The sequence below is a fragment of the Phycomyces blakesleeanus genome (genome assembly GCF_001638985.1).
Source record: "Phycomyces blakesleeanus NRRL 1555(-) unplaced genomic scaffold PHYBLscaffold_15, whole genome shotgun sequence".
Lineage (NCBI taxonomy): Eukaryota > Fungi > Mucoromycota > Mucoromycetes > Mucorales > Phycomycetaceae > Phycomyces > Phycomyces blakesleeanus.
Window position 1 is genome coordinate 491,129 of NW_017265148.1, and position 16,538 is coordinate 507,666.

Consider the following 16,538-nt stretch of genomic DNA (forward strand, 5'->3'; position numbering starts at 1 on the left):
GTATAGTGTTTTTCCTTTACTCGTATTTTTTCCAAGAGAAATTAACTGGTGTTGTTTCCAAACAGACCTGTCATCGAATATTAATCGGAGGTAATCATTGGTGGCCTCGCTCAAAACATTAAGATCTTTTGTTGGAATGGACTGCGAAGTAGTAAGAAATCGTTGACCCACTCGAGATTTTAACACGAGCCCAGATCTAGTATTAATTCGTAGTGCCGAAAGGATCTGTAATGACATTTACAGCAGATGCCAAGGTACAAAAATAAAATGAAATAAAATGTAGTAAAACACTTTTGTAAGGCGCACAATTCGAAAATTTAAGGCGCACTTTTAAGATTTTAATTTCTTTTTTAGAAAAACAAAAAGTGACATGCCAAGCACGTTCTATTTATTTTTTCTTGCACAAAATCATGTAATGAGTACATCAAGTTCCCTTCATATATAGGACACCTAAGAAATAAAAAGACTTTTTTCAAAATGTTAGGGGCAACAAGAAGCTATAAAAGCAAAAACCTCAGTTTCAGTGTATAGCATGTGGCTTAATGCAATACCTTGTGACTGACTCTATTAACATATGAATGAATTTCACAAAGATTCTGCTTGTATAAAATTTTACTTGTAATCAAGTAAACAATACGCACCTCTCTCAATTATTTAAGCTTTTACTATACCAAATTGTCCTCCATTAAATTCGTATGGTGCTATCGGACTTAAGTATCTATGTTTTTGCATTTGTTTCAATTTCTTCTTTGAAATTTTTTTATATGTAATAATTATTCAATATCCGCTAAATGTAGGGAAAAATGTGTGTTCCTAAAGCTTGGTCACTTTCTTAATCACATGACTTTCCGTTTTAGGATAAATATTTTCATGTACCGCCTATGGGAGCCATCAAGATGTTTCAACTTCTGAAAAAAGTTAAACTCCGCAAAGGAATCTATCAAAACACCCAAACTTTGAAGGGTATCAACTTTTGCAAAAATGAATTTAATACAAAACGCTTCAATAGAATTATAGATAATAGCATGCTTAATAATTCTGTTCAAGGATTTTTTATTAAATTTATTTTTGCAAAAGTTGATATCTTTTGAAAAATACCATTATACATAGATACTTAAGTCCGATAGCACCATATATGAAAACAGTTCTTAAGCTTTGAGTTATATAATTGATGAGGATTGTCATGGTCTTGAGACTATAGCAACCCATTCCAAATTTTTTGAATCAAGAAATAAAGATAGAATTTCAAAGCCTCAGAGGTATTTTTTTTTTTAAAAAAAAAGTGATAATTAAAAGTATATTTAAATATATATCCAAAGTAGAGTGACTAACAGGAAGTCCAATCATCCCCCAAGGAAAAAAGCAAGACTATTCGTCAGCGTAATACTTACACTGATGAGGATATCATTAAATTCTTCAAGCTGAAGGACGAGAAATTGCTGAGTTCCAGAGCTGCAGCAAAGCAGTTGAATATTGATTCAAGAGTGGCACAACGTTGGGAGAAGAAATACGATGAAGATCCGGACAACTTGTTTAACCTTGGTAAGAAGAGCGGGAAAAAAAAGTTGACCGACGAGCACAAGAAGTAGATACAAGAATTTGTCGCCAAAGATTCATCTATCCATGTCAAAGGCATGATGGACCATCTCATCTGTATTTGGTGAGAACAACGTGCCGACAGAGATAGTTAGGAAGTTTATGGTCAACGAATGTAACCTCACGCTCAACAAGGTCTAGGAACAGCTTGTAGTGAAGAACAGCGAGGAGAATATCGAAGTCATATATAACTGGATAGTGTAGATGAAGCAAACATGTGAGGAATATATGACGAACTGTTTTCTTGGACGAGTCTGCCTTTGGCATTAACATGCGTCAAGGAAGAGGATGGTCCTTGGACGGAAAAAAGGGAGTCACCACCACCCCTTAACTATTCTTGGGGCTATATTGGCCAAAGACCTTATCCACGTCAGCTTGATGAACCCTAAGTTCAGTGAGCAGTCGTCTACTGGTGAGTCCGGTCCAAAGGGTATAGTGACCGGTCATTTCTTTATGTTTGTAAAAGCTGTCCTTGGTGAGACGGACAAGTATGGCACTATGAAAGACAACTTTCTGGTGATGAATAACGCACCCATATACCAGAGTGCAGATATTAGCCGCTATATCTCCTCTAATGAATATAATCCCATTTACCTTCCTGTATACTCTCCAGAACTGAACACTATCGAGATGTTCTGGAAAGTAGTAAAGGACAGAGTAAGACGAAAAGTCTAAAATACAATGAGTCTATTCTCGCTAAGATCGAGGAGGGGTGACTTAGTTTAAGTGATGAGGATTATCACAGCATTATGCACCATTCTGTGAATTCTCACTTTTTACATAACATAACATGCACTCAATTGTGCGACTTGTATAGTGTGTTTCATTGTATAACTGATAGTGAAAGAAAAAAGGTTGAGTTGACAAGCGTGATGTCATGAAACCCCGACTTTCTTTACTGGCTATGACTATTTTTGGCAATTCACCTCTTTTCTTTTTCCTATTCCTCGTTTTGACCATGACTTGTAAGTAAAGGAAGAATGTACATCATCAATTGATTATTTTAGGACATAAACGAAATTTCAACAGAAAATAAACTCGAAAGCAAGCTTTTTAAATAGAGTTATAGAAAATTCTCTTAAATGACCCAAAGAAAATACTTGAATAAATTATCTGCTCATTTTCTTATTTATACCTTTTTGTCTGCACGATTTAGCCATTAGTCTGAGCTTTCTTGCTCAAGCCGACCAAAGTCGATATGAATCCTTATTCAACCAAGCGTCTGGAAATTTGACTTATTTATCTGGTGAGACATCTTTAATCTTACTGTTCTTATTTAATAATTACAAAAAAACTCCCAACTAATGATTTGATAATATAAAATCTTCTGTTTAAAAGCAGTGGATGCTAGAAACGTACTCTCTCGGTCAAATTTAGGCGACGATGTATTAGCAAAGATTTGGTAAAATATTTACCTGAATATCTATATACTATTATAGGAATATACTCTGCTTGAATCATCAATAAGACAACAACTCTTCAATAGTGTTATACCTAAACATATATTACTGCTTTAATATTTACAGGGATCTTTCCAATGTCACACAATCTCCTCGACTTACATTCCCAGAATTTGCTCTAGCTATGTATCTAACGTCTATAAAAATGACTGGAAGGGAAATCCCAAATGCACTTCCTGACAATATTCGAGGAGAGATCGAAACAGCCGTTGCCATGATCCAATCTACCGATCCACGCAACCAGGCATCATCAATTGTCCCTACAGTACAGCAATCTTTACCTACAGGTTTAAACTCTGGAATCGGACCACAGCGCTCTTTATCCACATCCATGCTCAACTATATGCCAACAGGACAACCTTCACTCCAAGCACAAATTACAGGATTCCAGTCAATGCAACCGACAGGAATACAAGGATACAATCTTGATTTCACTAATGGAATGATGCCCCAGGCTACAGGAGCATATCCAATGCAAAAACGATCTTTTGCAAGTCTGCCTGGAAAAGTCAAAATTCCTTGGGCAGTCAGTAAAGAAGAAAAAGAGAGATATACCAAGATATTCAAAGCATGGGACAAAGAAAGAAAAGGATATTTGACAGGCGAGGTTGCAAAAGAGATCTTTACACAATCCGGTCTTCCCCAGAACGTATTGATGCAAATCTGGTAATTATGGAATAATATCAACTGATAATACATTTTTAAGTAAACTTTTGGAATTACCATTCTTTCTAAACTCCAATTCTTAGGAATCTATCTGATCTAAACAACCAAGGAAAACTCAATGTAGATGAATTTTCGGTTGGAATGCACCTTATATATCGAAAGATAAATGGTTATGATGTTCCTATAAGCCTTCCTGCAGAATTAATTCCACCTTCTACACGAGAATTGAACGACAGTGTTAGCGAACTGAAGAAATCAATTCTCCAAGGCATCGCACAAAAAAAAGGAATATCAAACTTTAGTTCTTCCCCCTCCCTTCTCTCCCCTCACACTCAACCATCGCGTACACGATCTGTTAGTCCGGCGCGCAACAAAGAACGCTCACAGGAACCAGACGAAGTGGGGTATGTTTCAAGTGCACGGCGTATGGGCCCTGATAGAGGTCGATGGGGACAAGCGAGAGACAAATCGCCTGGTCCAGCTGCGACACGTTCAGTGACATCTAGCTATGAGTACCGTGGAAAAACAACACGAATGATGGATTTGCGCAAAAACATTGCTGAAGAAAAGAAGAGAATTGAAAATTTTGAGCATGATGCTATCCATGTCAAGCCAAAGTCATTAAGCAAGCTATCTTATCTTGACCGCAAAGATATTGACGATCTTAAAGAAAGGATCCGAGAACTTCAGACTGAGATAATGAAATCTGAAGGTGATAGTGCTGGCCATATATGGGACTCTTATATTGAGAAAACGGCCGAATTGAGCCATGTAGCAGATCAAGAAAAGGCTTTGGAGCAGGAGATATATTATTTGCTCGAAGATACTCTTAGGGGACTTGTACGACAAGTCAAAGAAACTGAAGAGGACTTGAAAAATAAAAAGGTCCAGCTAGTTAAAATGAATGCCGAGAAGACTTCTAAATCCGGGTCACCTTCCCTTGAGATCATAGGCACAGGCCCAGGTGGTGCTGTCACAGAAAGTGATCGTATTCGGGCTAAAGCCAAGGCAATGGTGGCAGCTCGTATGGGAAAGATTACGGGCAAGATTAGTACTGTCGATATCAGAGCAGAAACCAAGAAGATTGAAGATGAATGTGAAGAGTTTAAAGAGTATGCTGAGTCCGTATCTGATGGTCTCAAAGAAATCGAAAATTCTGTACGGTCGATTCATATGGAAATTAGTATGATTGGATTGGATAGTGGCAAACAGGCTCAAGACCAGAAGAAGATTGAAGAAAGAAACCGATTTGAGCACGGAGTTCGAGTAGCCGACGATCTAAAAGCATTTATACAGCAGCTTTCGTTCGAAACTGCAACTGCGAAAGCACCAGAAGTAGATCCTTCGTTTGAACGTCGGTTTCCAGAGTTCTAACTCGTATTTTTTTTTACATATATAATACTGGGTGGAAATAATAGGATAAAATTCCCTTGTTTATTCTCTCTCTTTCTCACATACGCATTCAACTACACGATGTTTTGTGATAAATTTTGCCTTGCTTTATTTCAGTTTTTTTTTCTCCTGGGTTTTGAATTTAAAGGAGGAGGAGGAGGAGGAGGAGGAGGGGGGGGGGGGGGGGGGGGGTTACCATAGTTTGAGTAAAGAGGAAAAGATACCCAAAAATAAAATAAAGCTTTTTTTTTCTTACTGGCACGTCCTTACAGCAACTATCTTGCTATCCATGATAATTCCAAATATGTGAATGGTAGGGCGATAAGTAATAGGTTGGGTATTCGAAAACTACAGGTGTACTTTATATTTAACATATGCTATAATAAATTGAAGAATTTAAGGTATTTGTGCTTGGTCATAAAATATACGTTAGCACAACAATAAACATTATAGGGTGCACCTTTTTTATAATCGACAATTTTTATATGTAAAATTAGAAAACCATAAGGCTTTATGGGATCTTAATTTTTTTGAATTTTGTTACCGCTGAGTCGTTTGCTTTACTATTTACAAGATCTCTGCGGTGAGACTTCTTTTACTTCTCTGCAAAAAAAAAAAACTTTAAGCAAGATGAAGTTTCGATATTTAAGCAGGGAGGCTCAAAAAATGTCCTCATTTTCCGGCCAATAATAATGCTCCCTGTGTTTTAATTTGATATTTGTGTAACGTATAGTGTATCTTTTTATAGTGTGTATTTTTTATTAATAAAACTAGAAAGCCAAAAGGCTTTCTGGGATCTTAATATTTTTGAGTTCTGTTTGCTTTAATATGCTCTTAATGCTATTTAGAAACTCTCTGCGGTGAGACATCTACTACTTTTCTGCAAAAATATTTTTTTAAACAAGGTAACATCTCAGTGTTTAAGCAGTGCGGCCAAAATGATGGCTTCATTTTTCAACCAATAATATAACCAACTGAGTTCTTTATCAACTTACATAATGTAAAACGTTACTAAATAAGACAATTTATTTTAAAAAAAAACAATTTGTTCCTGATAAAAACACAATCGACAATGCCAAAAATCAATTCTAAAATGAGAGCTTTATCTCAAAAAGCTGCTGCTAAAAGACTTTCTCACTCTCAGAGCGAAAGTGTAGAGTTAGTTAGAAAGGAAGTTGATCCTACCCCCGAGATTTCGGAATCTTCTGGCAGTGATGTCAAAAATCTCGGACTTTCTTGGACCAAAAAAGCTGAAGATGCTCTCAATGGAAAATACAGTCGCAATCGTTCATCATACTCATCTCGACATGTTCGTAGACTGAAAAAGGCAGAAAGAGAAGCAGCAAAAGGAAGTGCTAGAGTTGACTCCTTTTTTTTGCCTATCGCAAACTCTTCTTCTGCTGAGACAGAAATTGGATTGGATGAAGAAAGTGATAGTGCAGATGAAGTCGAGTCAAAGGAAGAGTTCAAAAGCAGAGTAAAAGACGCAATCATTGACTTGTCAAAGTTCGCAGTACCTGTCATCAGTTCGACTTCAGAGCAGCAAAAACTTGGTGTAGCAGAGATGGGAAATTACGAAGGAGCATATCATTACTTATATGCTTTGATCAATACGGACATGAAGAAAATGGCAGCTTCTAAGTTTGCAAGCGACATTGTATACAAGCAAAAATCTACTTGGTACAGAGCCCGTAAGATTCGCCAACATGCAAAGGAGTATTTGGAGACTAGACGAATCAGTCTTGGTGCACAAGGCAAGCATGCCAAACGTGTCTCTGTTCTTGATGATGAAGACATCAGGCAGCAAATACTCGAATGGTTCAGAAGTCAGCCAAGAGCTAAAAGAAGTATTGCTGGACTTTCAGTCCACTTGAAAGAAGTCATTCTGCCTAAGGCCATTGGTAGCAGCTTACTATCAGATGAGTTAGAGATCGAAGGTAGTGCAATTAAGCCGTTGTCTACAGATTGCCTAAGACGAAAGCTGATATCTTGGGGATTTCATTTTAAGCATTTAGGTAGGCAAATATAGAAACCAGAATGCGGTTTTCTCTATAAAAATAGAATGTCACATTAATATAACTTATGTTTATTTTACAGGAAAAGTTGTATACTTTGATGGGCATGAGCGCGAGGATGTGCTTACTTATAGAAATGCATGGAGCAAACGCATGATGGAATACTATCAATACTCTGAGAAATATGACAATGTTACACCTTCTCTTGTGTCATATCCTCAATTGCCAGAAGGTGTCAAACAGCATGTATTTGTCACACATGACGAAAGTACATTCTATGCTAATGACTATCAAAAATACGCCTGGGTGGAAGATGGTGAAAGCTATTGTTTGCCAAAGTCTGAGGGTAGATCAATAATGATCTCCGAGTTCCAATGCCCTTGTCATGGAACAATGAGAGGATATGTAGGAGACCAGTACAAAACTTCGCGAGTGGTATTTTATCCTGGAGCTCAATACGAAAGCTATTGGAAAAGTAGTCATATGTGTGCCCAGCTTACAGATATAATACCTCTTTTCAATGCCATACACCCAAATGCAGTAGCTGTCTTTCTTTTTGATCAAAGCAGCAATCATAAAGCCTATCCTGAAGACGCTCTTTTGGCACAAAACATGAACTTGTGTGCAATTGAAGTAAAAGACAGTGACTCAGGCCAGGGAAAATTTCGTGACAGCTCATTTTATGTCAGAAAGCAATACGACTATGCAGAACAGCAAAAAGTTTTTTTTTCAAAAAAAGAGTAATGAAGAAAAACTTAAAGAATATGAAGTAATCGAGTCTCGGCTCCATAAAGTAAGTGATTTATATACAATCCTATCCGAATAGAAACATAATTTATACAATTACAATAAGGGATCACTTTATGCTAAAAGACGTGTCTATAAACTATTCATACTTAGAATAAAAAATACAAAAAATATTTCATTGGCCTTCGCGGCATATTACAGCAACGTTCTATGTATAGAAACGAAGCAGAGAGATACTCTTTAAAACGTTCTTGCAATAATGTCGCGACAGCTGATTCTAGATGTTGTGCAATCCATATTATGGAGAGACAACCAGACTTTGCCAACCAAAAATCAGCACTCGAAGAAATAGTTGAAGGCAGTGGACACAAATTTGAACTGTATCCAAAATACCACTGTGAATGTAATTGAATCGAAAGATACTGAGTGGGTATTTTTGGTGGGCCATAGTCTGACTGAGTTTTATTCTCGCTATTTTTGGTGTGATGAGATTGAGCGTAGAGATACCCTTTTTCGAAAAATTAGGTTCATTTCCCGAAAAAAAATCCAAATTTGTTAATAAAAAGAGGACGATTTCGACGTTTTTATCATAATGGATGTCTTTATTTTAACATGAATATGTGTCGACTAAAAGTTATATAATTCAAGGCTGGCTACTACTACTACTAGAATGGACCTTTCTTGACAGCTTTCCTACCTTATAATGCTCTAATATATATGATTATTGATTGGAATTACTTATATTTGTAATGATTTATTACTCATACAGTTTTCTGGAAAGCCATAAAATAAAGACATATATTTTGATATAACAGTGAAAGTAGTACATATTTATTGAATATAATAAGAAGTATTTATGTAGAAAAATAATTAAATGAAGATAGTTTTATATCTTTTACGATAATCGAGCTCTATATTTATCTAGAGAAATTCCAAGCTGAACTCGGTCATTCTCCATTCTTTGAGCAGCTTCTTCAGGGGATATATTCTCTAACTCTGCTCTTTCATTAATTGCATCGTACAGCTCTTTTCTTCTACTAAAAAATCTAGACTCTTTACGATATTTTCTCCATGCAGTTCCGTACTTATTTTCTAAGGATTGAATGGATGGGCTGCCATTAAAGCTGAAAACATATTCTCTCCATACATCAGTAACATAGAAAATTCTTTGGCTCATTGTATACTGTTCCGGCTGTTCTGGGTGTGTTGGCTGTTGAGATGTTACGGCACTATGTAATGGAGTACTTTGGGGTGGTGGTTGTAGAGGTTGTGATGTAATGATGTTACGCTGTAAAGGTAGGTTCGATGGTGTTGCAATTGTAGAGTTACTGAATTGATTGTATCCGAGAGCAAAAAAATCGGTAAAATTGTTGTTTAATCTATTAATGGAGGCAGCGTGTGAAGAGAGGTGGGCATATATCATGGACTGCATCGAATTCATGGTGGCGTGAACTGTTCCGAAACCAGCTCTGACACTATCTACCATCTCTGGCATAACCATATCCATCCTGTTATTGCTCATGAACACCTCTTCTTCTTGCTGTACTGCGGAGAGAACTTGCTGTTCGAAGCTTTTGTATTCCTCTGAGCTGAAGATAGCACATGTCCAAAGATAATAACCTGGGAATTTCTTTTTCAGAAGAACAGAGTCCTAAAAAAAAAAGCAGCAAAGAAATATTACTTAGAGAAAATATTACAAACAGTGCTTTAATAACAACATGTACCTGTAGAAATACCACTCGAAGTCGCGAAAGTAAATCCAAAAAAATTGGGCCAGCTATGTCCTCTTGGACATCTCCATTTGCAAATTTCTGTTTCCAAGATTCGATATTTGGGAAAACTATTGTTTGTAGAGAAGCCGAAGGTTGAACCACTGCTCGTGCTAAAAAGAAGTTGCTACTGTTTCCAGAGAACCCTGCTAAAGCCTTCATTGCTTCCACAGGCAATGTTGACATATAACATCCCACCATACGGTCTGTTCCCCACCTTCCAACCATTCGTTGTTGGTCGCCGGAAACGTTCTCTTGTGCAATCATATTGAGAGAACTTTTGCGGTTGGCATGGGTGACCTTTGAAGTATGGATCCCAACTGATTTGAATGCCTTAAGGTATATTTTATGCTGCGTCTTGTATCGTATCGGCTTGAAGCGGTCGTCACCTTTAAAAAGAGCTGTTTCATACCATTTTTCACGGGAAGAAAAGTCGGGAAATGGCTCATTCTCATAATAAAATCTTGAGAATAAACTCATGGCCAATGCACCAACGGAACAGACTTCAAATTGACGATGACGGATTGACGATCCATACTCAATCTTTCCGTGTTGATTGGTTTTTCCAAAGGTCATGGTTGCCACCAGAGCAATGCATTGTGTGGCGCCTTGGTTGTCTAATTCCAAAGAGAAAAGGTCGGCAAATTGTATTCCAAGAACTGTTTGACTTCGGCATAGCATTGCATGACTTATAAGAAAGCAAAGTCGATCTCGACATGCGCGGGTATCGTTTTTTTCCATGAAATATTGACTGATTCTTTCTAATTCTTGCTTGGTGTATCCATCGTTAAGTGTATTCTTTTCACGATCTTCGAAGTTTTTTCTAACAGTCTGTGCGCGTGCCTTATTTGCGGTATCAAGGAAAGCACGGACAAGTGGTCCTCTTGCTACACCATTGGGATTCAATCCAAGAGCTTTCTGCTTGCTACATATATCGGCTACTGCCTTGACATAGGCCGCTATTGATTCTTTGCCTAATGGAATCGGGGAGTTGTTATCATCCCTCTTTAATTTACGTCCTCTATTCATGACATGATCCATCATGAAAAAGCTTAGTTTCTGATCATTCACAAGTTCACCATCTCCGAATTCTTTCTTGAGACACCATTGCTGTTTGAAATGTATAAAAACACTTTTAATATTTTTTTATACAGAAAACTATATTATACATACTCTCCATTCTTCTTGCTTTGCAAGATATGCTTTCGTCGTATTTGTAGGGCGCTGGTCCAGGTTTTGAGCTAATACCAATTGGTTGCTACTGTACATTGCTGATGTGTTGTCCATCATACGCTGAAGACTTGGATCATTGACGGTAGTGTTGTTTCCGTTGTTCATTTGAGGCTGAATAAATAGAAATAAAATAATGTATAATATATCAACAACATTATTCATAAAGTCTTTGAAAATTTGAAGTAATAACGTATTAATTATGGCAAGATATACTTACAGCTCTTTATGAGAATGTTTGGTTTGTTATAAAGGTAGTTTCTTTTTCTATTAATTGTAGTACTCTTTATATCCTTTTTTTTTAATGAAAACTATCAGAGTACATCGTACTAAAAATACATTATGAAGAGAACTAATCACATTCAAGTATAATAGTGTATTGGAAGTATAGAAGACATTGTCAGGAACCAATGTCTTTGTTTGTTAAAGGTAAACCAATCCTAGACTTCAAATGCCTTGCAAATAAAGATATCTTTTTATTATTAGATGAACCACTAAGGATTTATACTTCTCTTCCTAATATATTGTAGTGTAACATGTAAAATAAATATAAAAATAAATATTGACTATAATAAGTAACCAAAAGCCAAAAGTCGTTGTTCATTGGATGTATCTGAGCTTGCGTTTCATATGAGTCCGATATGCGATATATCATGGTATTCGTCATGGTATTTTTATAAAAATTATATGGAAACAGAAAAATACTTTTCTTTTTTCAAAAAAGTACTGCCAATTTTTAAAAACCCGCCGAAAAATACCTGAGTTTTGTGTGAGTCTCAAGAATCAGATACTGGGAAGCAGCCAAGAAAGAAGCACGACCACTACGGGAAAAAAAGTGGGAATTCCGCTGGGGATTCAGCTGGAGATTCAGCTTGGGATTGAGCTGGCGATTCTCGCGAATCGCAGTGGAATCTCTAGTTCCCTTTTAAGTAATATATTTTAATCGCCGTTGACTTATTGATGTTAGGTTTTATTCATATCCCGCTATATTTATCCATCTGCTATAACCTTATTTTCATTGGTAGGAAAAAAAATATAAAAAGATTTCTATTGGTAAGAATGAAAAAAGAAGTTCTTAAATTGGTAATAAAATATTATTTTGGTTTTTATAATTATTTTAATTGGATAAAATACATTCTATTATTGTATATGCTTCAATGGTATTGGTCATTTCAACAGAAACATTCTCTCAAATGGCCCTCATTTATATATATTCTGATTTGTTCACAATTTTAATTGGGTAAAAAAGTTTCATTTCATAGAGGATTTTTATTTAAAAATACTTTTATTAATTGTTATAAAAAGGATAATTCTTTATTCATTAATTGTATTGGCTAAATATCATTTGAATAATTCCATGTTTTCATATTAAGTATACAATTTATTATACCTACCTGACATGAACTTACGAGTTCTTTCCTTCACGCGGTTTTTCTATGACTGAAAGACTTTTGCAACAAATATCCGGTTTTTGTGACATGTGGTAAAGCCGACGCAACTTTGTTTAAGTAGACACACATGTTTGGCGCACATTATGCCCTTGTTTTCTTGAGATAGACATCGTATTTGGATTTATTTCTAAAGATTGTACAGAAAGATAGACGGCCATTTCATTACATATAAGACGTGAACGTGTTAATAGTTGTTTTGTTTTTCTTGTTGAGTTAAACCAAGAACATGACTCATCATTTTAAAGTCGTGTTTCAAAGTTATAGTTTTAATACAAGCATTAATCTCGAGATTAGGACATCAAAGAACTATATTGCTTTACATTAGCTTATATGTTTTTCTTTGCTTTATTATTTCTTACATCATAGTCTGGGGTGGGCTTCTCAAGTGTGTATTCATTTATGTCATTAGGTAGTTCAGAAATCTCCAGTCGTAGAATGCCTGTTACTTTTAGAGTGCTTTTTGGCCCTTCTGCAAAATAATAAGCATTTCTTGTATATCCCGAAGTGTTTCTCGCATACCTTGAAGCAGATAAATTACTGAATCTTCTTAATTATTCATGATAATAATAAAAATCCGGCGTCAGGGTTTGTTATGAACAAAAGAAAGAACAAGAAAGAAAAATTTTCTAAGTCGTCATTAGCGTCATATATTTTGTACAAATGTATTGGTTACTCTTTGATATGAAATATCAATATAGTAATTTTACAATGATGACATACACTTCCCTATTCTAATTTTTTAGCGTGTCTTTGAATTGTCCACATATTTTATTCAAGTAATAAAAGTTTGATATTTTCTTTCTCTTTACTTCTGACTTGTAATAGCCATCAATTGCAATAAACACTTACTAAAAATGTAAAGTCTGTAGTTAAAATGCACTTTTGTCTATTAGGAGATTTAATTTTCGGTGGTCAATTTGCTTTTTATCAACTTCTTCAAAAAACAGAGACTTTCTTATTTCATTTTGAATTTTTGGTGAATTTTTAATTATTATAGACCAAAAAGAAAGTCACTAATTCGAAAATCCCGAGTTTTTTCCCGTAGTGGACGTGTATCATGGCTTCCTCCGCTATATAACCGGACCCCCCCACAGGGGAACACCTCATAAACGGCCATACAAACAATTCACCCACTATCACAACACCCACACCCGGACTCCCTCTCACCTACTTGACTGCCCTAACAAACACCGCACCGACATTCCGCCATGCAATCGTACTTGGGTCTAATGACCCCCTGACAAAACCTCGCACTTGGCGAGAAAGTACTAGCCAGTTCTCCGTTTACTACACTACTCCCCCGGAAACCTCTCCCGAATTCATTGTTTTCTTTGACGCTCTGCTCCAGTCCTTTTTGCCTGGCGAAATCTTTGGCCTGAACCCTTCCAATAAAGCTGGTACCCTCTTTGAGCTCCACTTGAGCTCCAAAGATGTTTGTGCTCGTGCTTGTCGTGTAGGCTTTCGGTACAACAACGAAACTGTTCTTGCCTCCCCTGCCATTGCTAGCTCATCCAAATTGTTTAAGCTGACTTTGTCAAAGCTCCCCCGATTCCCTCCTCAAGAGTACGCTACCTTGGATACCAAACTTCGTAATGCTCTCACGAAATATGGCTATGTGCACGATATCTCCATTAACACGTTGTTTGGGTTTATGGATGGAAGTGGACACGCATATGTGGAGCGTCCTCCATATGAGGAAGGTGCCCTCCTTCCACTTCGCTTTAAAATGGATTTCGATGATAACACGACGTTCTTGGCCACTTGGCTCAATATGGGAGCCCATTGCGCTCTATGTCAAACCATGGGCCATGACCGCGACAACTGCCCCACTCGACCAAAAGAAACTCGCTCGTGCTATGGCTGCCATCAGATCGGCCATCTTCGCTCTAAATGCCCTCGTGCTGCCGAAGTGGACAACTCATACAAACGGGATCGCAAGGTTCCTGAACCGCATGGCCCCCATCGCACCACTGCCACCCGCAACACCACCAACCGACCCACTGTCACTCACTCTGGCTCACATATGAAGAAGACCCTCCCCCCCTCCTTCACCACAGCCAACCCTTATGCCCTACTTGACCCTTCCCTCTCTTCTGCCGGGTCTCAACACAACCCCGCCAACACCACCAAAGCTGTACCCGCCGATTCACGCACCAAGACACCAAAAACACCTCCACTCCCTTTTGAGGCGAACTTAGTTGATAGGGAAACACTCCCCGCTGATGATCCCACGCTCACCGATGACGACTTGGCAGAGGTGGAGGCATACTTTGAGAAAAACTGCGAAGACGACCCTATGAAGGGTATTGAAGAAACTATCCCCCAATAATAATTATGATAAAAATTGCATCTATGAATTGCCGTGGATTAGCCAAAACTAACCACCCACAAACGCGCTCCCTATTTATAAGACACCTTCGATCCTGCGGGATCGATTTACTCGCCCTTCAAGAAACTCATGCCAATACTGAACCTCTCCAACAGATGTTCCATACACAATTCCATGCCCAAGATTCCTTATGGTCTCCGCACTGCGGTCTTGTTTCTCTTTCTCCGCACCTATCTTTCATTAACCCTCTATTCAGCCCTTGTGGCCGTTGCATCTCTACTACAGTCATACATACTAATAATTCCATTCCCTCTTTCCGTATATGCGTTGTTTATGCCCCAGCTTCCTACCGGGACCGCTTTTCTTTCCTCCGCTCTCTTCTCAACTCTCCAGCACTACTTCCTCGTCTCCCATCCTCATGCATACTTTTGGGCGACTTCAATTATACCTACCGCACTACTTCTTCTAACCCTCGCCAGGCCCCTCCCGAATGGCTTAACTTTATTTCTAACCATTTCGTGGATTGTGTCACATTGAGTGGTGAAGTCCCTGCCCCAACCTTCCACCGACAACTTTGCTCCTCCTCCATAGATTATGTATTTGCTTCTTCCGACCTTGCCCCGTGCCGTCAGTCCTCTTCTGTGTCCTATATACATCCGAATTGGTCCGATCATTGTCTAGTAGCCACTACTTTTAAGTTTACCGCCAACCATGCAACAGGAAAGGGAATGTGGCGCGCCAACCCTCGTCTTGCCCGCAACCCCACTTTTTGCACTGAATTTGACGCCTATATTTCTACCTCCGTATTTCTACTTTCTCCCTATATGTCCCCACAAGACCAATGGGATAGATTAAAACATATGCTTACAAAATTCATTAAGTCCTTTACTAGGCGCCGCACACAAACACTCACTACACTGGAGGCCAGACTTCAAAGTAAACGTGACAAGTTAATCCACAAGTTCAGACAACAACCCGCCCAAAACTTCCAATTGCCCATTATTGAAAGACAGTTGCAACAAGTCCAGCTGGAGAGAGTGGAAATTCTTGCCCTGCGTGCAGGCAAACATTGGCGAGAGAATGGAGAGATCTCCGCAGGATACCTCAAGCGAACAGTTGCAGAACGCCAAGCCCGAAAGAACATCACCAAACTACGCCATCCCATCACTGACCACTTACACACTGAGCCTGATGGCATGACTGAAGCTGCCGCTTCTTTCTACGAAGGCCTGTATACACCTGAACCAATAGATCAACTAGCCATAGACGATTTACTTCGCCACCTTCCCAACGATCTCTGCCTCTCTGATACCGTATGTTCCTCTCTGACTGCTGAACTTTGCATCGAAGACATACGAGAAGGCGTGTCTCGCTCTCCACGAACAAGTAGCCCAGGACCGGACGGCCTCCCTTATGAGATCCTCCAACTCATTTTTCATCACCATTCTTGCTCCCAGTTGCTGACACAAGTGTACAATGATGCTCTTAGTAGTGGCCAATTCCCTTCATCCTGGCAAACAACATGTGTTTCTCTGTTGCCCAAGAAAGGCGATCTCTCATCCCTGAAGAATTGGCGACCGATTGCTCTGATCAACGCCGATGCCAAGATTTTCACTCGGCTTCTCAACGCTCGAATGGTCAAAGCTGCTGGAGTGCTTGTATCTCCGTATCAAACAGGATTTGTCCGTGGTCGCTTCATTGCTGATAACGGTATACTTACGAAGCTGGTTATGGATCATGCCAATTCTACTGGTCACTCTGGAATCGGTCTTCTCTTGGATCAGGAAAAGGCTTACGATCGGGTTCACCCTGACTATCTTCAACAAGTTCTTGTTAAATTCGGTTTTCCTCCTTCAATTATAACCTGCACCACTAATCTTTTC

The 16,538-nt window shown here is 38.3% G+C and overlaps 4 protein-coding genes across 4 annotated transcripts; 2 read left to right on the forward strand and 2 right to left on the reverse strand.

Annotated features, from left to right (window-relative positions):
* Positions 1–1,062: 1,062 nt before the first annotated feature.
* Positions 1,063–1,636, reverse strand: PHYBLDRAFT_70069 (hypothetical protein; the record flags this gene model as incomplete). The annotated part of the gene is made up of 2 exons (XM_018442210.1): positions 1,063–1,195; positions 1,392–1,636. The coding sequence occupies 2 exons, from the start codon at positions 1,634–1,636 to the stop codon at positions 1,063–1,065; spliced, it is 378 nt and encodes a 125-aa protein (XP_018289632.1).
* Positions 1,637–2,473: 837 nt separating this feature from the next.
* PHYBLDRAFT_187607 (hypothetical protein) lies at positions 2,474–5,157 on the forward strand (the record flags this gene model as incomplete). The annotated part of the gene is made up of 5 exons (XM_018439402.1): positions 2,474–2,561; positions 2,753–2,842; positions 2,935–2,998; positions 3,123–3,722; positions 3,806–5,157. The coding sequence occupies 5 exons, from the start codon at positions 2,474–2,476 to the stop codon at positions 5,094–5,096; spliced, it is 2,133 nt and encodes a 710-aa protein (XP_018289633.1). The 3' UTR covers positions 5,097–5,157.
* A 2,329-nt stretch (positions 5,158–7,486) lies between these two features.
* Positions 7,487–8,287, forward strand: PHYBLDRAFT_114373 (hypothetical protein; the record flags this gene model as incomplete). Its single annotated transcript, XM_018428393.1, has 2 exons — positions 7,487–7,849; positions 8,030–8,287. 2 exons carry the CDS (start codon positions 7,487–7,489, stop codon positions 8,285–8,287), a joined length of 621 nt encoding a protein of 206 aa, XP_018289634.1.
* A 232-nt stretch (positions 8,288–8,519) lies between these two features.
* On the reverse strand, positions 8,520–12,355 carry PHYBLDRAFT_170258 (hypothetical protein; the record flags this gene model as incomplete). Its single annotated transcript, XM_018436298.1, has 6 exons — positions 8,520–8,584; positions 10,662–10,755; positions 10,819–10,989; positions 11,096–11,099; positions 11,634–11,789; positions 12,285–12,355. The coding sequence occupies 6 exons, from the start codon at positions 12,353–12,355 to the stop codon at positions 8,520–8,522; spliced, it is 561 nt and encodes a 186-aa protein (XP_018289635.1).
* Between the last annotated feature and the right edge of the window lie 4,183 nt (positions 12,356–16,538).